The following is a 25,492-nucleotide window of genomic DNA, read 5'->3' on the forward strand; positions in this document are numbered from 1 at the left end:
TATATAACAAAGCCAATATTCTGTGAGTCTGTGGTGAACCGTCTGATCGAGACTGAAGTCAGGATGTCCTGAATTGTTCTGCTTCTCAGGAGGCTGAATGTGAGCTGTGTGCTTCCGCTTTATATTACGTGAAAGAGCTCTTCATGTTTCTTTATGCCCATTTCCACTACGCAATATGATCCGGTATGGTATGGGTTTCCGTGTGCCCGAAAGTACTATACCCTACTGTTACCATTTTTGATAACCCCTCAATTGAGGTACCCAGCACATCGGCATGGGTTCTAGAATGAGGAGCTTCAGCCATCAGGTAATGGGTAGAGACAATCGTGACTCTCGACAAACCCGCAATATTTGAATAGCCCTCGGGTGTTCCAACAAGGTGCAAACGCTTCTCTCCATAACAGGAGAGGAGGCCATTCAGCAGGAGCTGTTCGGAAAGAGAAACTATTACAAACTGTCACGGAGAAGACTGGAAGCTCATGACTTTGCTCGGACACTTAAGCAGTGCGGCACCACATGTTCCGCGCTCATGCCGCGGTATTACGCAGCCATTCACAACCCCGCCTACATTTTAACCATACTCTCTGGTGGAACCACACAACAAAGTTGGGTCTAGGTATGCTTTGCTGTACCGTGCCATGCCGTGCTGTACTGCGCAGTGGAAGCAAGTCTTTACTCTTTGACAGGTCTGACTCTGGTCAAACATGTAGAGCTGCTCACAAACATGTTGTTTGCCATGAAGATGGAGACGCTTTCCTCCATCTGTTTAGCTACTGAAGGAGAAGGACGTGGCTGCAGCTGTGAGGAAGCAGTCAAAGAGTGGACCTGAACACGGTCTGTTGTGTTTTGGTGTTTTAAACCAAAGTTGCTAACATGGAAATGTGTCACATTTACAAAGGACCAAACTTCCACACAAGTTAGTTTAGGAGTTTCTTAATCTGAACTGGTCTGCTCAGTGCGATTTAGTGATCAGTAGCTTTATCCTAAAGACATTCACTTCCTGTCCAGGGAGCGATCTCCGCCCCCATTTACACGGCAAGGAAAACAAGTGTAACCACAAAACGTTCTTTACTTAAGAGGGGTCTACATTTACATGACACCGGTGCTCGGAGCCACCACAATTGTGACTTATTTTCAAGAACATTTCTTTCATTGTCCTGATTCCCCCCGGCAGAGACCACTGGATGCTACAGACTGCTCTTACTGCACAGTGACATGACTCACAGTCCGTATTCCAATTTTATAGTCCATATTGGTAGTTTAATAGTTGAGCCTCACCCCTAATGGTATTCAATTCTTCATCTGTCTATATGATTGTGGACAACTCTCGATTACATTAACTTTTACAGTGTATTGCTCTCTGCACACATGTATTTGTGGTTTCATTACAAACTAAGTAACAGCCCCCCTCCCGTGGCTCAGCATACTAACTACATCATTGTCCCCGTGTCTGCTGCTGCAGTGTAAATGCAACACTTAGTAGTCAATTGTCAAGGTATTGTCACTTGCAACATTCTCATTTAAACGGGACCTAAAACATGCTGAATCCTTGAGGTTAAAGGCCGTTTCCACTGGCTCAGAGTCAGGAGAAGCCATCAGGAACTTGGTTGAAGGTGCGAAATGTTGCACATTAAGCACACAGACTACATCGTGCAACCTCACCGGTTGTAGGTAAACTGGAGGACGGGTTTAATGGCTGCGATCGGTGCAGCAAGGTTTGTTGTCAGTTACTGTTCTAGAATCATGCTGGGGCTTGTGGTTGTTGAATGATAACTTACAGCATACTGAAGTTTCCCTTCTTAACCACTGGCGAAATCGAAAGCCCTGTATACACGCCAAAGTTTTCAAGTGAAACTGCAAAACATTGCTTGTGTTCAGGGTGTCATTTTACACCAAAACTTTTGAATATGGCTCTCAAGGTGGAACTTTTTGCGTAAGCGGCAGAAGAACTGCTACTGCGTATGCTAACCATGGCCGTAATAAATAGTTGTTCTGCACATGCTCAGTCGATGGACAATAAGAACATTTTCTCTGTTGTGTCTAGGGATGGGGCTGATTCGATCCAGTACTGGTAACAGGTTCCGATATCAAAATAATTCACGGATCAGGGATTTCTGATCCAACAGGCAGACATTTCCGATCCATGAAGCCTCGTCTGTTTTACTGTTGCTAAAATGACTCCACAGTGTTTCCCTGCCACTGCTCTGCTGGCTGGCTGCAAACTGTGGAATGGATTTCCTGAACGGAGGCGGGTCTCAATGACAAGTTGAGTAATGAGTCAGGAAATCCATTCCACAGTTCTTAGCCAGCAAGGAGGCTAGCATAGTAGCACTGTGCTATCATGTCGCTGTTTGGACGTGTTTTACACTCAAACCACCACAAAGCAACAGAAACGTGGATGTTTGTAAAGCCGTTGTACAGTGAGGCGATGCTCTGCAGCCAGACGTCACCATTTTAAAACACCAGCTCACTGAGGAGAACAGCGCTGACCGCGACATTAAAACGATGAACAGCAGTTCCTCCGCGGTAGCAGGAGATTCACACCTCGGTGAAGCTGCGTCCTCCTCCACACTAAACTCCCTGAAAATAGTCCCAATTATTTGTGCTGCATTAGAGCTGGAAACACTGCAGTTTGTGCTGCATTGATAAATAATTTCTCCAGGGATTAAAGTGATTCTGAGGTTTTAAAGATAGAAGTAGTTTATTATGAGATGATGACGTCACACAGACCCCCACATTGGAAGTAAAAAAAACGTGGATCGGTGCATGCCGAGTTGTGTCATAACTCCCAGTTCATGTTCTTCTGGCACTTCGGAGTTTTATAGTTGAAAGTGACCCTAATAACAAGCCAAGTAACATGGTCGTCTGTCCACTAGAATGTCCATTTACTCCCATTGTTAATGTTTACAGTGAATTCTTGTCTTGTAACCACACACACGTGTGTGTTTATGTGGTTTAATTACAAAAACAAACCACACTCGCGAGTAACCTAGTATGCTAACTTCATCCACGTAAACTGACACAATTTTCAAAACATTGCCATGTAGATATAAACTTTTCTCTAATGAAAATAAGATGGTGTGTTTTCACTTGAAACATTATTGTGTAAATGGGGGGCCTTAATCTGCATTTACTGGTTAAAAAAAAAAAAATCCCAAAACTTTTGAGATGCGTTGTTTGAATAGGGTTAGAAATCCAGCTGAAACAGTTGCTCTTGGGACTTAAAGGGTTAATCTCAGCAGAGTAATGGGTGTGATGTACAGACCACCACCTAGAGCCGGCAGCACTGTCTAATCCTGGCTAAATGGAAGTCACATGCTACGAATGAAACGTTAGCCCTGGGCATTATTCTGCCCTCGTCATTTTTTCTATCAAGGATGTTTGAATGGAGGAGCGCCAGTCTTGGGGATGAACCGGACAAAGTGCCTGCAGGCCAAGACACTGCCGCAGTTTGGTACTATCACGATTTCCCTGGATCTGGATGGGCACGATAAGGATTAGGATGAGTGTGGTTTCAGTGTCAGCGGGTGTCATGGGATTAAAGAGCGGGCACTCCGCAAAAGGCTCCTGGGTAATGTGAGGATGAATGTACAGTGAGCGGGTTGAAAAGACCGCAGAGCAGCTGGTGTGTAGGCCAAGACAGCACAAAGACCCAGGAATCCCCCACTGCGGGGGGGGGGGGGGGGGGCTGTGGCTGTCTCTGTTTCCACCTCCTTTATATCCCCACTTCATTGTTCTGTTTCTTTCGGTTTGATTGCATGCTAGCTCCCTCGCATGAATTCTGTGATAATGAAGGTGTCGCAGAACCAAGAAAAAGATCATCTGTTTTCAAGATCGAGACACACTTCACTGTGGCTGTAAGGCCGCATCATATCACTGAACATGTGATAAGGTTGGCGAGTAATCCAATAAAAATTATTAAATAAAGTGACTGGAAAAACTACTCGTCCAGTCACCAATTGGCTTTTTTTTTTCTTTCCAACATACTTGTGCAATTATACTGTCTGTCTCCACTACTCATTGAGAAATATGCTAAGAGAAGTAGAGAGAAGCATCCCAAGTTTTTTTTAAATTGATGTTTTTGACCTATTTATTTGGAATACAAGCAGGAGATTTAAAAATTACACTAAATTCTGCTTGCTTTGAAAGATATACCAACTGAAGCGGCGTGCCCAAGCACCGGGCCTTGGACCAGTAAAGGCCCGTGAAACATTTGGTTACGGACCGCAAAGAGAAGAAAACGTTTTGTTTTGGAAATGTGTACTTTAAATTCGCATTAGTCTGCATTGAGTTTTATTTTGAATAACGCTTCACTTCCATCGGTGCTTCTTTCCTGTGCCTCCTCCATCACAGTTTTTGTCATACATTAAGGCTAAGTCATATGTTAAGCCTTGTTCCTGGAAATATTAATGAAAATTGGTCCATTGTGCGAAAAAGGTTGGGACTGCTTTTTATATTGCATTTGACTTCATTGTTTTAAAATCAAACCTGGAGACAACAGGACAAAAAACAGTGGAATGAAAATCAAAGCAGTGAACAAACAGTAATCAAAAGCTGTCGTTCCACAGCGCAGTACGTGCCGGAGCGGGAGAGTACAGACAAGTGCACCCAGGACCAACTCTGTCTCGTGGTCCCACCACAGAAAGTATGGTTAAAATGTAGGTGCGGTTGTGAACAAAGCAGGGATGCGTCAAGCGAAGAACACAGAAGCGCCTGGCGGCTTTAGCCGGCCGCAAGTTCCCTGCCGTCCTAGTCGTTCCCTGTGACACAGCACAAACTCTCTCATTGTGAACAGCTGCATCCAGCTCCTGCTGAATCTCCTCCTGCTACTGAGAGGAGTGTCTGAACCTCGTTGAACCACCGTGTTGTGTTGCAAAACAACCAGTGGGCACAAAGCGGCACACGTAAACAACAACTGGAGGGTTTACGGCCGATAAAATTTTTAAATATTGTGGGCAAGTCGAGAGTGATGATCGTCACTGACCAATCAGCAGACGGCAGTGCCGTCGCTCCTCCTGACAGACCCATTCTTCAGTACAAGGTACCTCAACGAAGGGGTGGTGGAAAATCGCGGTTTCTTTCCGTACCATCCACAACTTTTTTAGTTGGACCACGTGAAAACCCGCCCCACCCCGCGACGTCCCAATACAGAAATTGCGGTGGAACTGTGGCTAAAGTCTTGCATTTGGTTAAAATTAGGTCCAAGAAGAGAAACAATACCGTTTATTGGAAATAGCCGTTTCATGATCAGGTACTTGATATTTTTAGCCCCGTTTCCACCGCACAAAAGTGCAGGGACGGAGCGGTACGGCAAAGCGCAGCCGGAGCTCGGCTCCGGTACCCGTTTCCACCACAGAGAGGAGCTTTAAAAGTGGGTGGGGCTTAAGAGCTCCGCAGATATGTGACGTTACAACAGACAAGAAAAGTCGTCAGATTCTTATGAATCCTCTGTTGTTGTTTACACCCTCCACTTTGCACTTGTTGTTTAGTTAACTGTTATTTTTTGCAGCGGCAGAGCTGCAGGTGCAACTTCCGTGTTTGTTCTGAGAGAGTGAACGCTCCGGTGACTTGCCCTGGGCAAGTCGCCGGAGCGTTCGCCCCGGTTGGCTGAGGCACAGACATGGGAGTCTTGAGCTTTCTGCTCAAACGCAGGAGCAGCCACTCCACTTCGGCGCTGATCGCGCTCCGGCAGCTAAGCGCCGGAACACGGAGGCGCCGAGCTTCTCTGCGTCGCATCCGCGACGGCGCTCCGTGGGTCGGTGGTTTCTGGAGCGAGGCGCAGGTCTGTGTTTTCTGTTGAAACGCGAGGCAGAGGCGGTCAGTGTTCTGACGCCCAGCACCCCCACCCTACCCCAGCGGGACCATCCCCAACTTAGAGCAGACCCCCACACACAACCCCCCCCAGCACCCCCCAGGCCAGGCCGCCGCCCCCCAGGATAGACGCCAGCACCCCTCCAGATCGCAGAGCCACCAAGTGCCAAAGCCACGACGCCCCAGCCACAGATGGTCCCAAGAGCCCCAGGGCTTAGCCCCCCCCCCCCCACAGGGCTACATGGTGTATTTAATTATTGGAGACCATGTCAACTCCAATAGTGCCAAATGATTTTTCCTACAAGCAGACATTCTCTCCAGTGTGATGTGGTCTTCAGATATTCAGATTACTTTTGGATTTCCAGTTCATGAGGATCGCCTTTTTTGCGACGCTTAGGGAGACCAGGTGCATGAAAGACTCGTTTTTCTCTCCTTTAATTTCTGTGAGATCACCTAGAAGGCAAAGTGCAGGTGAGACTGGAATGGGGGGGTCCAGGCATAATGATCAATCTTCACAGATCTTTTGCCAGAATGTTTGGACTGGTGTACACTGCCAGAGTGCATGTAGGTAGGTATCAGGGAGATCAGTGTAGGTAGGTATCAGGGAGATCAGTGTAGGTAGGTATCAGGGAGATCAGTGTAGGTAGGTATCAGGGAGATCACAGTGTAGACAGGTATCAGGGAGATCAGCTGTGCAGTTTGAACATATGTTAGTGGAAGTGAGACCCATCTTGAACATCCTTTGTCCTGTAATGAACTCTGTGAAGTGTATTGTATGAGCTTTGTGTTAGTGTTTTTGCTCATTTTGAATGTATTTCTAGAGATTTGTGACCAAAGGGTTGGGTCTATGTTAATGTTTAGATCTTCTTCCCATTTGGAGGTGGGAAGGGATATTGTGGTATTTGAACACGACAGGATTGAAACGATATTAGAAATTGGTTTTGGTGCTGAGATCTTCAGGAGGTTTGTCACTGTCTGAGGTAAGTTTAGGGTTATCTGTTCTAGTTAAAGAAACTACGAGTGTTTTTATGTAAAAAGTTATGTTGGTCGAATTCATACATTACCCAAGCTTATGAATTTCCATTCAACTTCGGGCAAGTCAAAATTTGTCCAGGCAAGTAAAAAGTTGTAAGCACTTGCCCGAGGGAAAGTACTCAAAATCCTTAATATCAGACCCTGCCCAGGCCTTGCAAGTCTTTTCTAATGTGTAAGATAATCCACCGTCAGTGTCATTCAAATTTTGACTTTGTTCTGAAACTACATGAATTTGACTCAATTTTCTTCTTTTCTAACAAGATTTCATTATGTCCTTTCTTATTGATTCGCCTTGTTACAAATACTTAAACCAAGATTCACAGGATACACAGTACATTAGAAAAGTACTGAGAGAACTGCATTAAATGTTTCAGCCACTTCATTCAAGCTCTGCATGTCATCATATTAACCCTGCTCTAGATTGTGTCAACGGATCATATCCACTTCATTATTTCAAATTAACATCACTGGCACCACATGCTGAAGTGTGTGTTTATCATCACAAGTCATATCACAGCTACAGTATCTCATGTTCAGTGTCAGAAGCTTATGATACTCAAAGAGGTGTGAAGTTCCCGTTAAGGTACAGGTCCAGCAAATTAAAGCTGGAACAACTCAAACCACAAAGGTGCATATTATGGGTGCTCGCTAGTGCCAGCTACTGCGAGCTTGTGCACCTGAAAAACAGGTTGCTGATTGGTTCCATCTGTCCAGAGTGGACTGAAGACAGATCCTAGCTGTTTAGAAGCTGGCATTTGTCCTCAATCATTTAGTTTAAGACTCGAGACCGACCAATGACATTTAGAGAAAGTACCACTTATGTGTCATTTTAGAGACAACTTAAAATATGTTTTCTCGGTCAGCAAACTTGTGACCACGAGGAGGTGTTTTAGTACACAGGGACATATAATTCTATTATCACAAGTCGGTCTGTTGGCATGAGGGGGGGGGGGGGGGGGGGGGGAATGAATGTATGGGTAATATGTGGAATGTGTGATAAGGCACCTTAAAGTTCCTCCACCAGAATCCACATGGATAAAAATGAAATGCTTAGGAGCCCGTTTCAGTTGTTGATGTACGTCTTCAACACGTTGTCAATACTTTTCTGAATGTAATTTGTCATTACACTCACACAAACGCCTGTTTCCAGCATTTCTGTTTCACGATGGATACCTGGGATTGTTGACATCATAGCATCATGGACACGCCCTAAGAGTCACGAGGCAAAATCCCCTTTGTTCACTGGATCTCACAAGATCCGGTGAACATTCGCACTGGAAAAACGATTAACGATCAGTTTCACAACATTTCAGACTCTTATCGTAGCTTGACCCTTGTGGCAGGTTTCTTAAGAAGACGTCCGTTAGCTCAACCCAAAACACAGTTTGATGGCTACAAATTAAGGTTTGTTTGTAAACATATCGACATTGTTGTGATCGATTTAGGAAACTGCGGTTTGGAAATGAGTGGTGATGTCATGTTTTGATTTATTCTGTGCACAGAAGTGATGTATTCTGTGGAAAGTATATTTCAAAGACTTTTTTCTGGTTGAGTAACTTTAACTTTAGCACTTGTATACAGCGAAATGTTTTTAGCACCTGTTCCAGACCGAAACAACAATGTTGATAATAAACAATAAAAATTAAAACACTTAACCCTAACCACACGATAAAAATTCCAATAACTGATGTGTATGAGTGTGTTAAATGTTTTGGTGCTGCTGTGACGCATCAACTTCACGATGTTGACTAGCAACGGCATGCATCACGTCAAAGATGCCAGCGTCCGGTCAAACCGTAGCCGCAGCAATAAAAGCATGGCCAACAAATCTGTCACAAGCATGAAAAGGAGGCGCATCATGGGAAACGTATTGATTTGTTTAGTTCACAAACTTGTTACTGAGGTAAACAACTTGGTTCAGTAAAAGCGCTGCCGACTTTTCACTCTTCATTATATAACCCTGGTGTGCGCGTGTGCGTGCGCGTGTGCGTGTGCGTGTAATAATAATAATAATTCCTCCATCCTTCATATCAGCTGGAGATCTCCTGAGGACACAGCCTCCCTCATCCTACAGGCACCACTCAAACAACAATCACCTGATCTGCTCAAATCCAATATGTACTCATGATTATGCAACTTGGAGTTGGAAGTGATGCATAGAAATTCTGATGTGGTCAAAATACTGACTCGCCTAATAATTGTAGAGGAAGCCAAGCGTAGAATACGCGAGGCAGCATCTCGTCAGCTTGTTTTCTGACTCCACTGCTGTAACTCCAGAGTGTTCGCTCAGCTCAAAGGTTATTTCCAGGCTGTGTTGAAACCGGATCAGACACCGAGTTCACTTTGGTGTCAAATGGTTTGAACCACTTCAGGTGCTAATATGACAGCAACACATTAGTTCTCTACAAGCACTGCTCTTATTCCAGAGTCTAAATAAAGCTTGGTTAAAAGGAATCAACATTAAATCAGCTTCATTGTGAAAATGAGCTGCATAATTGGCATTTTCCCACACATTTGGTAAAAGTCCTTGCACTGCTGGTTAACTATTTCGGAACAATCTTCTTTTTTTTTTTTGCATTATACTTGTGCATTATACTTGAAAATGTCTATAAACCAGGGAAATGTAAAGATGAAGTAAATATCTGAATTGGAAGACACTCAATGGACAAAAGTCTGATTGTGTGTGAGGTTTTATTATTCAGCATCGACACAAAAGCATGTCAAGTTAAAGATGAAGACACAATGCTAATGAATTCAGAGTTATCAGCTTGCACACACACTTTTATTTAGTTTTTTGGTTGTTCAGGACACATAGGTCATGATGAGCTGATAACAGGATGAGTCTCATGCATATATACATTTTGATTTGATCACACACACACACACACACACCTCCGGGTCCCACCTTTTCTCTCTGCGTGCCTCATTAGCGAGAATCAATCTGCAGCTCTGCACAAGTGCCACAACACATGTATACACACTCGGCTAATGGGGCCTCATGGGACACACACACAACTTGGATGCACCAGTTTAGTGTGTGTGTGTGTGTGTGTGTGTGTGTGTGTGTGTGTGTGTGTGTGTGTGTGTGTGTGTGTGTGTGTGTGTGTGTGTGTGTGTGTGTGTGTGTGTGTGTGTGTGTGTGTGTGTGTGTGTGTGTGTGTGTGTGTGTGTGTGTGTGAGCACATTTTCGTCTCCTTATATGGTTGTAAAGTGAGCGGGGGAGGGGTGGGAGGGGCCATCATCTCTGGATGCCAGTTTGACATGTGACCTTCAAACAGGAAGTGTTTGCTGCAGCAGAGAAGTGAAGAAGGAGAAAATGACTGTTCTAATGGGCTGTCACCTCACCAAGCAGACACCACACACACACACACACACACACACACACACACACACACACACACACACACCCTCTGCTGGCCACTGGGCTGTTCTACTCATAGAACACTTGAATGAGATAAAATAATATATTTCCTTTTCTCGTTTCATTTTGGAAGTGAATAATTAGATAGATCATAGGTCCATACAATTAATACCACCCGTGTGGATTCTGCAGATAGAATTCCTCAGCGTCTTGGAAAAGAACTTCCTCCTCTCTGCTTCAGCATTTGAACACACCAGGATGAGTCAGAGAATTACAAACCAATCAGAGGCAGCCTTTCAAAAGGTATACTGTATACCACACGATGTCAACTGACCAATCACGTCACTCATCACTGGGCGTAATACAAACCGGAAGTCGATTGTGCGTTGTGTACACGAGCCCAGAAATTTGCTATAGTTCAGCAAAAAAAGGTGAATCCAGCAAAATTAGACTGTGACAAGTCGTGAGGGCCATTATACATATATTTTAACCTCTGCACCCACACAACACCATGAAAACTACTCGATACCAGCATTGATTTTTTTTTATTTATTTTTTTTTAAAGCAGGAAGTTATCTAGTATCCCTAATAGCAATGTAAGTATCGGGTCAAGAAAGTATCTCTATCGGGCGATACACAAAAAAAGAGCTATCAGGGGCCAAACACTGAGATCGGGACATTCCTATACTTATCAGCCGTGAGGGTTAGGTTGTTCGATCAATATGGTTTAGAACGCGTTGTGCGTGTCATGAAGTATGAAGTCCCCTCACCAGAAATAACTTTGTTTGGTTCTTTCCATTCCCGAGTTGACATGGCGTCTCAACTGAAGTGAACCTGCAACCTGTGCTTTGTCTTTCAGGTGCGCATAGCAGCCAACTTCGTCATCCATGCCCCTCCTGGAGAGTTCAATGAAGTCTTCAATGGTGAGTGTTCCTACAGAAGCGCCAGTGGGGGTGTATGGAAAGTTTTTCTTTTAGTTTTTTGCCCTAGTTATGCAACTTGAGTATGAAGCACATCACCTGGCGCCACGAGATGTCACTGTTTGACAACAGAAAAACCTCCATGACTGCTGCATTTGACGGACGGAGCAAGAGAAATGCGTCCAGAGAATAATGTTCACAGCAGAATTTAAAGTAAAAACAAAGAGAAGTCTGAGCAATGTGAGGGAATGGAGTTCCTGTAACAAGGTAAACATAGATGTTCTCGTTTTTCTGACTGTCGTTTACTCCTTCAGTGGCAGACAGATGTTTTAGTTAAAGAATCTTAGCTTGGATAAAGAGTAAAAATGTATTCTGAGAGTGTGTGGGGTCGGATTTTCCTCCAGGTGTGTGTGTGGTTGGCTGTGAGGCTGGTTGAGCCTGTCTTCTTATCGCAGTCCGACACACGGACACAATAAAAGCTAAAGCCTTTGATCTCGGCGTGTTGATTCACTATGCAGGCTCCGCCCCGTCTGTCTGGATCTTCTTCCCTCCAGTAACGTCCCTCTTTCTCTCCTTAGATGTGCGATTGCTGCTCAACAATGACAATCTTCTCAGGGAGGGTGCAGCACAGTAAGTCCCCTTGGTTGCTCTGCATGCCATCTTCACATCGTGAAGGTTTTGGTCAGACAATCATTTTTTTTAAGTGGAAACTGAAGATGTTTGTTACATTTTTAGAGTCTGCGACATGACGGCCACGGTCAGAGCCACTAAAATGCAACGTTTTGAAAACACTGTGGAAACTGGCAAAAACGTTTGCGACACACTGCTACTACGTGTAGGAGTGTAGTAAATAGTTCTACTGCACATGCTCAGGAGATGGACAATCAGAACCATGTTTCTTCCAGAGTCCCATGACTTCCAGATCATATTCTCCGGGATTTATTGTTGATAATAACAATAATAATAATAATAACAATCCAGCATGGTTGTCTGTCCATACGAATGTCCACGTACTCACATTGTTAAGGTTTATAGGATGTTGTTCTCTGCACGTGTGGTTTCATTACAAAAGCAAAGCGCACCCACTAGTGGCCCTACATTCTAATTACATGGTTTTCAGCATTTCCACCATGTCCACATGTTGTTTTAAAATTGTTGCTGTGTAAATGCAAAAGCGATGCATTTTTGGCACGGCAAGGCAAAGCATACCCAGACCCAACTCTATTGTGTGGTTCTGCCACAGACAGTACTGTTAAAATGTAGGCCTCTGCATAACGTCAGGTATGTGACATTAAAGTGACCGTAAACGCCGGACCAGCGTGGAACACATTCAGTGCGGTGCCACTCAGGCATCCGAGTAAAGCCGTGAGCTTCTGTTCTCTGTGACACAACTTGGAGAACTTTATCATCACGATTAGCAGTGTCTAACTCCCGCTGACGCTCCTCCTCTCCTGTTATGGAGAGAATCATCTGCACCTCGCTGGGACATCAGGGTGCTGTGCAGCGCCGACATTTAAAAAAAAAAATCCAGTTCACAAAACAACCAGTGAGCACAAAGCGGCGTGTGTAAACAACAAGAAGGTTTGTGCGGCCGATGAGCTGTTTGAATATTGCTGCTTGTTGAGAGTTACGATCGTCACCGACCAATCAGCAGACGTCTGCGTTGTAGCTCCTCCTTATGGGATGTTCAGACATGCTCGGTACCTCAATAGCCGCGTTTCCACCACACAAAAAATGCAGGGACGGAACGGAGCCTTACGGAGCGGTACGGCACGGCAAAGCGTAACAGGAGCCAAATCCGGTGCCCGTTTCCACTGCAGAAAGTAGGTTAAAAAGTAGGCGGGGCTTAGAGCTCCACAGATATGCGACATTACAACAGTCGTCTTGTTGTTTACATCCTCCACTTTGCACTAGTTGTTTTGTTAGCTTTAATTTTTTGCAGCCACAGAGCTGCAGCTGCAACTTCCGTGTTGGTCGAGAGAGAGCGACCGGTCTTGTGACTTTCTCCGCACCGAGCGCGCCTCGTCTGGCCGCTGCTCTGCGTTGCCCTTAGCTTTCTGCTCAACCGCCGGAGCAGCCACTCCAGCAGCTCCGCGCAGGAACACGAACGTCTCTGCATCCCGTCCGTCCGTCCCCGCACCGCGCCTTCTGCCCGGCCACCGGCAGCTCAGACGCGATGCGTCGTGATTGGCAGCGCGGACACCGAGCTCTCTGTTCAAACGCGATGCAGCGGCGCTGACCGCGGTTGAACAGAACGCTGGCCGCCACTGCATCGCGTTTGAACAATAACCTCAGATGCCATGCAAAGACAGACACCGGCAGTGTGGACTTTTGTGCAGTGGAAATGGGCCTAATGGAGGAGTTATGAAAAATAGTCATGTTTGAGTACAGTTCTTTTGGTACTGTCCACATCTTTGGTCCGTGGAAACACAGAAACCTGTCCTGTCCTGTACATTCCCATGCTGTGCAGTGGAAACAAGGATAAAGTCTGCTTGGTAGAATATTGGGTGCAGGTGGATTATCTCAACTGCAATCTAGAAAATGCATATATGCTACAGAGTTCAGATAGTGCACTTGCTTAATGCAGAGCAGCAGGAGGACCACATAGTTTTATTAACATTAAGCAAATTTTAACAATGCTCCTGAAACATAGTCAAATGTAAAAAAAAAAAAAACAGAAAATCCATACATTTTGCAGTCTTGTGCCGGCATCCTATTGGGTCTGCTACACTGTAAAAGTGTCCACTGCTTAGTGAACACAGCTGAGCCAGCTTGTATCCAAGTGTTAAAAGTTGTTTTAACTGTAGTTGGTAAATGTTGTCCCGTCATCCTGCAAGCTGTGAAGGATCCATGTGCTTGAAATGTCTGGAGTAACTGTGTGTCTCTGCCTGCAGTGCATTTGCACAGTACAACTTGGACCAGTTCACCCCCGTGAAGATTGAGGGCTACGAAGAACAGGTGAGCTCATTGTGTGCCAAATGTGTCTTAACGTCCTGCTTTCTGGTGGCTTTTGGAGCCACAATATAGAAACATCATGTTCTAACAGCCCATTGTCACATCTGGCTGAAACCTATCTACACACACCAGCTTTCCACTGTAAAACACTTTGAACCTGTTCATCAGGACAATGAAGGCTGTAGTGGAGGACAGCGGGTTTTACTTCCTTCTTTATTACTTCCGCTTAAATGTCTGCATTAATCTCAATAAATCTATATTTACACAACAGTCTGTGGCAGGTCCACCAGTTTCCCAGAGCTTCTGTTCTGTGCTCAGAGAGTTAAAGATGAATCTGTCGATGTGATACAGTTCACATCGTCATTAATTCAGCTGTAACTGGTATTGTGATAGTACAGTGATATAATCATTCATTGCCTCGGATTTCCACTCTGATGTTCGTGGTGACAGTTTCGTACCTGGGAAGTTGGACTGGGAGCTTCACCAGACTTGTTATTCCCAGTTTTCCCACTGTTTCTTTTCAACATTATTGGAGGGTAGTACTCAGTTTTGTACTATTAAGATCACATGTGTTGGATTTGAGCAAGGAAATTCCAGCGTCATGGTTGGTGTGCAGTTTGTACCGTTACAGCGGAGATGATGGCCTCCACATAATAATAATCAATTGTATTTGTAATGCAATTTAGATTTAAACAATCCAAGTGCTACGGGAATCATTTAAAAGGCGATTCAAAAATTAAAAAAAATTGGCAGCTGAGCCTTGTTTTTATGGTGTCACGTTTCATAACATAGATCCAGATGATCAAACGCTTCTTCTTCGTCTGGAAGCAGATCAGACATCTCCTGTTAAGGCTCCACACATCAACGTGTGTGTATGCACATCAGCTTCCGTAACGATTGCAGGTCTTGTGTAAAGATGTCATCACGTTTCCCCAGCAGGGTGGAGGCCACGCCCTCCTTTCTGCTCCCGCTGTGGGTTTCTTTTGTAAATCATTCTGTCCTTCACCGAGAGATCTGCTGTATTCCCTCCTGTCACATTTTATCCGCTGTCGTCTTGATGTGCATTCATGCTCTGTGATCGTTGGTTCACTCCCTCAGGTCCTCATCACAGAGCATGGCGACCTCGGTAACGGCCGGGTTCTGGACCCCAAGAATAAGATCTCCTTCAAGTTCGACCACCTGAGGAAAGAGGCCAGCGACCCCCGGCCTCACGACGTGGATGGCTCTCTGGAGGGGTGGAGGAGCGCCGTGGACTCGGCCGTCAGGGCCTACGTCAAGGAGCACTACCCCAACGGAGTCTGCACCGTACGTCCAAACTGCACCCACACTCGGGGAGTCCGTCTCAAAACATCTGGGGGGTGGATCCTGACAAGATGCCACTCGCCGGGCGATCTCTGTTGAGTGGAGTACATCAACAAGGCCGTCATGTTGGGCCCGTGCTCCATATTGGAGCCCCCATGAAGGCATAATGTTTCATGTTTTCCGCATGAATTATTTAAGTGTTTACACTTCACTTTTAGTATGAAAGTAAACAGTTGAACTTGTTTTTTTTTAACCTTAACAAATTGCAGTATGCTGTAACAACAATGTGGTAAAACTAGTTGTATACCATACGTGTAGAGTACTATAGAATGCCGCAGCTCAGAGTTACGCGATGCACCTGAACGCATCACTCAGAGCTGCCAGCTGCTGAAGTTAGACTGGATTTTATAAACCACATGAACGAGGTCGGGGAAACTGAAATATCACTTTTCGGGCAAATTTATGTGACGCAGAGGAGCTCAAAACAGTGCAGATACAGACGGAAGTAGAATCTGGAGGCACGTAAAAATCCATGGATTAGCCACGTCATTGTATAGGCATTGTACAGGGTTCAAAGCCTGTGAAAAAAGTAGCAGCTTATCACCTGGAAGTGATGGTACTTTAGTGTGATATAGTACAATACACGTCCCAAGATGGCAATGTTGTTGACTTATTCTGAGAAGTGAAAGACGGCATCATCAGTATATATTTCAACAAAGCAACTCCAACGAGGGTCTCAGTCGCCACCCAGCTGTGTAGCACGTAAGATCTCCTCCTCATTGGGAGTCTCTAAGCAGATTCTGGTTTCTTAAGGCTGTTTTGTGCTTGACGCACGGGTGTGACGTGCAGAACTTAGACATGCGGAATCAGCATGAGGGAACGTGTGTGCCATTTGTACAACATGCGACTCCCGCTCCCAACCTGCAGGGGGCAGTGCATCGCAAACACTTCCACCGCAGTATTCAATTAGAGCAGACGAAATAGACTTCTTTTTCTGTGGAGCGCAGAGCGGAGCATGCAACTATTGTTTCAAATTAGATGTTCCCTCTGCTGAAGTCCGACACTGAAGCAAATTGACATCAATGAGTCAAATCTTGTGTTTCCAGTGTCGATGTGCAGCTATATGCTTTTTGTGCCTTTTAAACCAAGTCTTCAGTGCTCCTCCTCTTCAGCTCCACCTTTTTTTTCCCCGCACAGAAGGGCGTGGCGGCTGAAATGATGTAATTTGGCCCCATGAAGCCTTGTAGAGCTTGTGGACGCATCAAGCTTAAAACAGCCTTTAAAGCCCCATGTACACTGCAATATGTTCAAGGGAAAACTGAAAACCTTGGTTGCATTTCGGGTGTCCGTTTACACGACAATGGTGATCAGATTCACTGAAAACGCCCTATTTTGACCGTCTCTGGAAATGAGGGGGGGCGTTACATTTCCTAAGAGCTGCTACTGTGTATTGCACACCATGGTTGTAGTAAATGGTTGTTCTGCACTCGCACAAGTAGATGTACAATCACAGTATTTCCCTCCAGAGTGTCATGACCCCCCGTCCATATTCTCCTGGGACTTGGTTGTTTCATCGTCGACAGTCACCGGAATAACAATCCAACTTGGTCTGTCCACTAGAATGTCTGTGTTCTCTTGTTCGTAATGTTTAGAGCATATTGTTGTCTGCACATGTGTGGTTTCATCACACAAACAATCCACAGCACCAACTAGTAGCCTTACAGAAAATCTACATCAGTTTCAGTATTTCTTCAATCTCCTTCTAAACCGATGACATTTTTTCTGAAATAGAAATACAAGAATGATATGTTTTCTCTTGAAATGTTGAAACATTCAGTTGGACTCTACAGTCAGAAAAGCTTCATCTTAGTTCCTTCTCTGGACTCTTTCCAACAGTACATTAGTAAAAAAAAAAAAAAAAAGGTGCTGAATAAGCAGGACTTTTTGGTTTAAACTGTGTATTTTTGCAGTGTAGATCAACCGAGAGCTGTGTGGTACGTGCTGAACTGCAGGACTGTTACTTTCTAAATGCCCCTCTTATTTCACAGCTCCAGGGTTTATTTAGTCACCAATAACCACAAACCACCGCCGTGCTCATGGACATAACACACACACACACACACACACACACACACACACACACACACACACACACACACACCTGAACTGTTCCTTCTCTCTGCAGATTTATGGGAAAACCATTGATGGACATCAAACCATCATCGTGTGCATCGAGTGCCATCAGTTTCAACCAAAAAACTTCTGGTATGTCGCTATTATATTTGTACATCAGTGGAAGCAGGAGAGTCTCAACAGAAAGAAGGAACCTTGAAATAAAACCTCTTCACCATATATGGCTCTGCAATGGCTCTACAAAGGCTTCACTCAGTCAGAACTGGAAGAACCTGCACATCAGAACAATTGTCCTGACAAATCAGAGGAGTTTCTGAAGGCCTCTGTTGCCACACTTGGCTCACGCATCAGACTCGGCAAACAATTGGATATTCTGGGAGACAAAATGGGTCAGCAGCGCCATCTGCAACGTTTTGAAAACCAAATCCCCGCATCACATTTGACATACTGCTAAGAAATTGGGCACACATGCTTCTTTATATAGTCTTGAAACCACTGCTGAACTACAAGCAGATGTGGCATGTGTTTTTTAAACAAGGTTTGTTTATTCAAGATTCAGTTAAACAATGTTACATTGGAAATCACCTATAATTGTTCCCTCTTTACTTCCCTCCCCGAACCGCACAGTCAACATATAACAACAAGCCAGACAGGTTGAAAGGAAACACAAATACAATAATACAGACAATAATCACTGCCAATAAAATACATCAGAATGCACACAAAGATGTAGTGTAATCAACTGATCTACAGTCGGCTTTCCTTACAGATTATTAGTATACGGTTATACAGTTTCATCTGCATCCATCTTTTGAAAATAGGCAAGGAAAGGGTCCCAAACGTCGTGACATTTTTTAACTGAGCCTTTTGTTGTGTATCTGATTTTTTTCCAGCCGTGTGTAATACATGACGTCACTGACCCAAAGTCTAAATACAGGTGGCTCTGGATCCTTCCAACCCAGCAATATCCTCCTTCGAGCCATAAGTGTACAGAAAGCAACCAGACTAGCCTGGGCCCTGGTCAATTGTGGATTTGAACTCACTCCAAAGATTGCCATAAATGGGCAAGGGGTCAGTGTCTTACCGCATGTCCTGGAGAGGACCTGGAATATACTGTTCCAAAAGTAATGCAGTTTTGAACAAGTCCAAAACATGTGCAACAAAGAGCCAGGTTCCCTCTTACAGCGGTCATAGATGTGGCATGTCTGTTTATTTCTGAAGCTTTTCTTGGGCTGAATTTGAAATGGAGTTTAATTTCTTTTTTTTTAAAATAGGGAAAATAACAAGCCGTGGTAGAGCCGTTGTCTCCCAATCGAAAGGTTGCAGGTTCGATTCCCATCTCTGCCTGCCAACATGCTGAAGTGTCCTTGGGCAAGACGCTGAACCACCGAAATGCCTGTGTGAATGCAGAGAGAGTGGTTGGTGGTGGTTTGAGGGACGGGGCAGATCGACAGCCTCTCCTCCGTCAGTCTGCCCCCGAGCAGCTGTGGCTACATACGTAGTGTAACCAGTCCAGAAAAGAGCTTTATAAAGCTCATCCATTATTATCATCAAGTCTTGGTTCCAAGGTGAAGCTCGCCAATGCTTCGTGGTGCAGACTGGTGTTCAGTGGAGGCTGCTCAGTACAGTGTGTTGAAGGTCAAAGGTCAGTGGTGGACTGAAGCCTGGTATCTCTTTCTCACAGGAACGGACGCTGGAGGTCAGAGTGGAAGTTCACCGTCTCCCCCTCCACCACTCAGGTGGCAGGAATCATGAAAATCCAGGTGAGTCTGTGCTGCACGGAGCTAATCCATTAATGTCCGAATGAATCCAGAACTACATGAAAGATTCAGGGTCAAAGTGTGGAGATTAAATATCCCAAATAAAACTTTGTGTCACAATATAGTTCGGATTTATGTTGACGTGTTGGGAATTGTGCCTAAATACTGGACCAATTGTATGGATCCTGCTCGTCGTTATTTTTCTTGTTCTTGCTGGTTTCTGGCTGCTCATCCCAACGTGTCGGTCTCATTCCTCAGTTCTTTAACATTTCTCAGTGATGCTCCTCGTCTGAAGGCTGAGCTCTCATCTGCAGGTTCATTACTATGAGGATGGAAACGTTCAACTGGTGAGCCACAAGGAGGTCCAGGAGTCCATGTCCATCTCCGTAAGTACATCTGCGTCAGCCGCCCTGGAGAAAAAGACCTGCCGAGTCCTCTGGAGTGGAATCTGCAACCGCTAAACATCCAACTTCCACTCACCTGGCAGCACCAGCAGAACTTCACATTCACTGTTTTATTCACTCCTTTCACCTGGGATTCACCCTCTGACTGCCAGAGAGAGCTCCGGAACTCTGACTGCCAGAGAGAGCTCCGGAACTCTGACTGCCAGAGAGAGCTCCGGAGCTCTGACTGCCAGAGAGAGCTCCGGAGCTCTGACTGCCAGAGAGAGCTCTGACTGCCAGAGAGAGCTCTGACTGCCAGAGAGAGCTCCGGAGCTCTGACTGCCAGAGAGAGCTCCAGAACTCTAACTGCCAGAGAGAGCTCCGGAGCTCTGACTGCCAGAGAGAGCTCCAGAACTCTAACTGCCAGAGAGAGCTCTGGAGCTCTGACTGCCAGAGAGAGCTCTGGAGCTCTGACTGCCAGAGAGAGCTCTGGAGCTCTGACTGCCAGAGAGAGCTCCAGAACTCTAACTGCCAGAGAGAGTTCCGGAGCTCTGACTGCCAGAGAGAGCTCCAGAGCTCTGACTGCCGTCTCCACTAAACCTCCTGCAGTGTTCCTGCGGTGTGAGTTGTTGGAGAAATGTTTTTGAACATAAGCAGCCTGCTCCACTGAGCATGACGTGTCTTCAGGCCTGATCTTGTGAAGTGAACATGTGAAATGTGTAGGAATCCCTGGAGAGGAGCTTCTCATGAAGCACGTGCTCCCAGTGAGGGTGGGAGGAGACTCCGGCACTGTGCTTTCCTTGAGAATGTGAGATCTGAGCGCGTCCTCTCAAATGGCCCATCTGATGAGTTTAAAAGGAAATGAGGTGATCAGAGCTCAGCTCCAGCCACTGAGGAAGGTCCAGCTTAGCTTTGCTCTCAGGGTTTTCTCCAGCTGCTTCTCCTCCTGGGACTCTTCATTGACTTTGTTCAGTCTGTTGAGCGTGCAAGGTATCTGCTAGCATCCACTCACATACTGACTTAATACACGATCTTAATATCTTTGGATTTTAGGGTTTGTTCTGGTCTTCCTGTCTTTCTTTTCACTCACACATCTGTCTTCATTTCCGTCCCACGGTTTTGTTGTGTTAAGTCATTTTTCTTGATTTTAGTTCCGTCTGGATGGGTGGATGGATAAATGCATGTTTCTTGTCGCTCTTCAGAACGAGGTGTCCACTGCAAAGGAGTTTGTGAAGATCATGGAGGCTGCAGAGAACGACTATCAGGTATGGCTCGTATGCTTTCCAAAGCTCAAAACTGGATCTGTTGGACATGAACCAGTTTGTTCACACTCTGTGAAACATGAAAACAATATTTATTCCTCAGTTATTTTGAATAATCCAGACTATTACATAACAGACCATTTTCTGAACAGTGGATTTCTCATGTAGCTCACGAAATACTGGTTTTGTTCAATAGTATCACCGTTTAAAAGCCAGATTCTCCTTGTAGAGTCTCTCAATGTTGCCTTTAATAGATCCGTGTGATCTCTCCGGTGTGTGTCGCCCTCCTCAGACGGCCATCAACGAGAATTACCAGACCATGTCGGACACTACCTTCAAAGCCTTACGCCGCCAGCTTCCTGTGACACGCACCAAGATCGACTGGAACAAGATCCTGAGCTACAAGATTGGGAAAGAGATGCAGAATGCTTAAAAATAAACAGGAAAAAAAACAGCAGAGAAAAAACAGACAGACCCCCCCCCTCCTCCACCCCCTACCCTGTTAACAACGTTGCATGACTGGATAGTTGTATTGTCTTTGTACAAAAGTGAGAGAAACCCGGAGGAAAAGGTTTGGTCCCATCACCATCTGATGCCTGCTGCTCCTCGCCGCCATCAGGGAAGTGTTGACGAAACACGGCGTCACATGGGGGTGAGACCAGGCCTTTACTCCGGCAAGGCGGAGAAACCTTTTGAAAACAGTCTCAGACCTGTGGAGCAGAACCGTGGCTTCACATCACGGCTCCTACCCCAGACGCTCACTTTGTGTTTGTTGACTGGGATGTTTGGCACATGCAGCCTCACTGTCAATGTTCTTGTTCCCTCGGTTTGGTACTCTTCCCCCCCCCTTCCCCCGCCTCACCCACCAGACCTCAGACTCCCCACTGGGCTGGACAGAGCTTCACTAACAGTCATCAGTAATGTGCATCATGTCCCAGTTCCAATAAAATAAAGTCTCACTCGCTCCTCCAGTGCTTATTTTTATGACTGTATTATATGACAAGGCACACTGTAATATATACCTGTATGAAACATCCTGTCTGTCGGTTTGGTGGTTTATTTCCATGAGATTAATTGTAATTCAATCACAATTATGTTGCATTAAATGACAAATTTTCTATTTACTGACTCATTATTTCTTCTTTGCTGTGAGACTGCGAGGTACTGATTCTACACAAGCTTCTGAAGGCCCGGTACGGCTAGCACGCTAATTTGAGAAAATCATTTTGTACAACTAAACCAGTAATTGCTGTAATCTAAAGTCCCGTTTCATTGCCAAGATAAAGAGAAAGGCACTGTTGATGTTCCTGACTATCAACTTAAGACACTTGGATCGTTATCAGCATAGGTAACGCCACAAAACAATGACTAGGTGTGGAGAATGTTCAACCACCGGGTGAAATGATGAGAGCAGAATAGAAATACTTCATTAATCCTCCACCAGCTCCTGGGACTCACATTGAGCTGCAGATGGTTCTGCTCACACCAAGTGATGAAGTTGTCCAGAGTCATCTTGGACTTGTCTCGTCGCCCGCTGATAGATCCAACTACTGCAGAGTCACCAGAGAACTTCTGGTAAGAATGTCCGTATCAAGTGGTGGCCGTGTTCACTGGTGACTCACTTCCTTTAGCGTCTGTCATCACTGCGAGCAACAGCAGATCTTCAAAAACATGACAACTCCAAAGCTGTTGTGGCCATATTTCAAAGTCTTATCTTTTGTGTTTATCTTTGTTTTAATGAATATAGGTGTCTGCATTTAAGGATTTTTTTTAAGTGATTAAAAAAAAAACATTGTTGGGAGACAAAAATGGCATAATCCTCCAAACTGATCATTTTTATTCCACCAATGAGTTTATAAAATGAGTTTATAAACAGTATAAACTCACACAGCCAATGTGCTGACTGGCAGAGGCTCAGTTCAGCAGCAGCTGGATGACTCATAGCTGTGCTCCGGGTCGTTTAGCGGGAGTGACGTAGACCAGGTGTCCTGGAGGGTTCAGCTCCTCCCAGTTCAACACACCTGTTTGTTATGGGAGATTCGTTTTGGGGCTTTTTCACTACCTTGATGACGACATCATCATTAGATCCAGGTCTGCTGAAGCAGGGAGAGACTAAAACATGCAGGACAGGGCGAGTGGCACAATCCGACCTGAAGTATTGAGCGTGAAACACGTGATCAAAACAGTCCGTCAGGGCTTGACGACATCAATCACCCCAAACGCATGTTAAAACCAGCAACAGCGCCCCCTGCTGGCTGACCTGAGACCAAGGCCCAGCGCCCCCTGCAGACTGACAGACTCGCTCACATGCACGCACGCACGCGCACACACACACACACACACACACACACACACACACACACACACACACACACACACACACACACACACACACACACACACACACACACACACACACACACACACACACACACACACACACACACACACACACACACACAGCTGCTCCGGGACAGTGGACGCGTGGTAAAGAGCAGTAGAAATGAGAGCGTGTGACTGGAACCGAACCGGCCGCCCCGCACACACACACTGAGGTAAGCTCCGGACAGACCCCGCCGGCCCAGCCCGGATCCTCCACTCGAGCCGCGGCTTCTTTCACAACTTTTCTCGCTATAGCCAGCAGCTAGCCGTTAGCAGCTAGCCTAGCTGCGAGAGCCCCTAGCCAGTTAGCATTCAGACTTTGAAGTGTAAAAAGTGGCTTTGTACAAGTGTGTGTGAGTGTGTGACAGAGAGAGAGAGAGAGCGAGAGAGCGTGTGCGTGCGTGCGCGCGCGCGCGTGCGTGTGTGATGACCGCTCTCCTGTCTCGCTTTGGATAAAATGAAAAAGATGAAACTCGTGTACAACACTGAAAACAAGCAGTTCATGAACTCCAGTCCAGCCTCTCTGCTCCCACAACTCTCAAAAACTCTTTAATTTACAGCAGCTGCTGTCCAGTCAACATGTAAAACTAGTAGAGATGTGACGACCCACTGAGACGCTCAAACCAGCTCAGCCAAGATGGATTTTACGTCTGCCTCTTTAAAGGTCCCATATTATACTAAATGGACTTTTCTGTGCTATAAACATCATACAAGTGCTATTTGGGGTTCATATACATCCCCAAAGTGTTTTTTTCATTGATTCCCTCAAGCTTGAGTTGGAGGGCGATCTTTCTCTGTTCTAACTGGTGGGGGAGCGCAACACGTTGATTCAATTTGATGACGCGGCACAGAGCTGGAGAAGCCCCGCCTCCAGGAAGATTACCATGCAGGGAAACCAAAACAAGACACGCCCACAAATGGAGCGCGCAGCCTCTTCTCTGCGCTGTCTCAGTCTCTGCTCACTTCACACTGAACGCTGCTGTTTTTGTTGTGTCGATAACTGTTTTCACCATCATGTCCACTTGGAGAAAATGTGTTTTCCGGTGCAAGTATGGTTCCACACTATTTGTCTTGCCGAAAAAAGAAGCACAGCGGCAAATGTGGCTGGACTTTTTTTTTCATTTCTGTAAAGAATGTGTTTGTTTGCGAGCGACACTTCACCAAAGAAGCTTCCAGAACTACGGTACTTTGAAACTGGACTTATTCAGAAGCTCATCTTGAAACCTGGTGCTATTCCCACAATAAAAGATGCTAACGAGGCGCCGAGATCTGTAAGTACATTACTACCAAGCCAGCGTGAGCTGCTGGCTACGTCACAGAGGGGGTGGGAGGAGGCGGCTGTGGTCTGGGCTGCAGTCTCGTGAGGGCGGAGGAGGAGGAGGAGGAGGAGGAGGAGCTGACAACCACCCGTTTCATGAGAGGTGACGTCACCTCAATCCAAGAAATAGCTATAATTTCACAAGTTTTGACAGTTGTATACTGTATCACCTAAATAATTATCCCACATGAGCATAGGATGGACTGTGAAACATGAAATATAGCGAAATATGGGTCATTTAATCATGTTGTCGCTGTTGGTTTTACAGATCACCACTCGCTTTTAGCAGATGTTTGTTTTTGTGTCGCAAAAGAAAATCAGGCTCTTTTTGGCATTTTAATGTCAATCTTTGAAATGATTTAAATTTTTATGAAAATTATAACTGTTTCTGGAAGTATTGGGCATCAAAGCAAGACTGCTTTCCTTCTCAGTCGGTGGTGGGAGGTAGGAAGGGCCAGATCAGAAGTTTTTGCCAACCGTACACCTCCTTTTCCGTTGCCAAGATCGCTGCTCTCAAAACAGTAACAACTGAAGTCTTTTCTTCAGGAGAGAGCAAAAGGAGCCTTGGTCCGAGCCAGGCTCGGAACGCTGAGGGACATGGATGCTCCTACCTCCTTCATCTTCGTCACTTTGAAGAGATCGAAGGCTCATCAGAATCAGATGGTGTGTTTCTAGGCGGCTGACCTCGGACCCTGCTGAGATGAGGAGGCATGAGGCGTCTTTTTACTTTGACCTGTTTGGAGCGGAGTACTGTGCTACACTGTCTGAAAATAAATGAAGAAAATACAAATGAAGTACTTTGAGTTGTTAAGACGTATTGAAGAGCTGATAAGCACAGATTACTTGAAATGAGAAGGACTGAGAGCGGAT

General features: G+C 45.5%; 2 protein-coding genes across 3 annotated transcripts in view; both read left to right on the forward strand.

Annotated features, from left to right (window-relative positions):
• The window catches only part of LOC308135991 (F-actin-capping protein subunit alpha-2), a 29,997-nt gene extending 7,955 nt beyond the window's left edge, over window positions 1-22,042 (forward strand). The window contains exons 2-10 of the mRNA XM_080504173.1: window positions 11,067-11,130; window positions 11,706-11,757; window positions 14,022-14,085; window positions 15,181-15,387; window positions 17,570-17,649; window positions 19,202-19,280; window positions 19,592-19,663; window positions 20,863-20,925; window positions 21,215-22,042. Coding sequence (XP_080360299.1) covers window positions 11,067-11,130; window positions 11,706-11,757; window positions 14,022-14,085; window positions 15,181-15,387; window positions 17,570-17,649; window positions 19,202-19,280; window positions 19,592-19,663; window positions 20,863-20,925; window positions 21,215-21,355 — 822 coding nt within the window. The 3' untranslated portion in view covers window positions 21,356-22,042. The remainder of the gene's footprint in view (window positions 1-11,066; window positions 11,131-11,705; window positions 11,758-14,021; window positions 14,086-15,180; window positions 15,388-17,569; window positions 17,650-19,201; window positions 19,281-19,591; window positions 19,664-20,862; window positions 20,926-21,214) is intronic.
• Window positions 22,043-23,386: 1,344 nt separating this feature from the next.
• The window catches only part of LOC308136946 (suppressor of tumorigenicity 7 protein homolog), a 69,253-nt gene continuing 67,147 nt past the window's right edge, over window positions 23,387-25,492 (forward strand). The window contains exon 1 of one of the 2 annotated variants that reach the window (XM_080505499.1): window positions 23,387-23,477. The gene's annotated coding sequence lies outside the window, so the exon portion shown is untranslated. The remainder of the gene's footprint in view (window positions 23,478-25,492) is intronic. The other variant, XM_080505502.1, reaches the window with a different exon arrangement.

The sequence above is a fragment of the Blennius ocellaris genome (genome assembly GCF_963422515.1).
Source record: "Blennius ocellaris genome assembly, chromosome: 11".
NCBI classification, from domain to species: Eukaryota; Metazoa; Chordata; class Actinopteri; order Blenniiformes; family Blenniidae; genus Blennius; species Blennius ocellaris.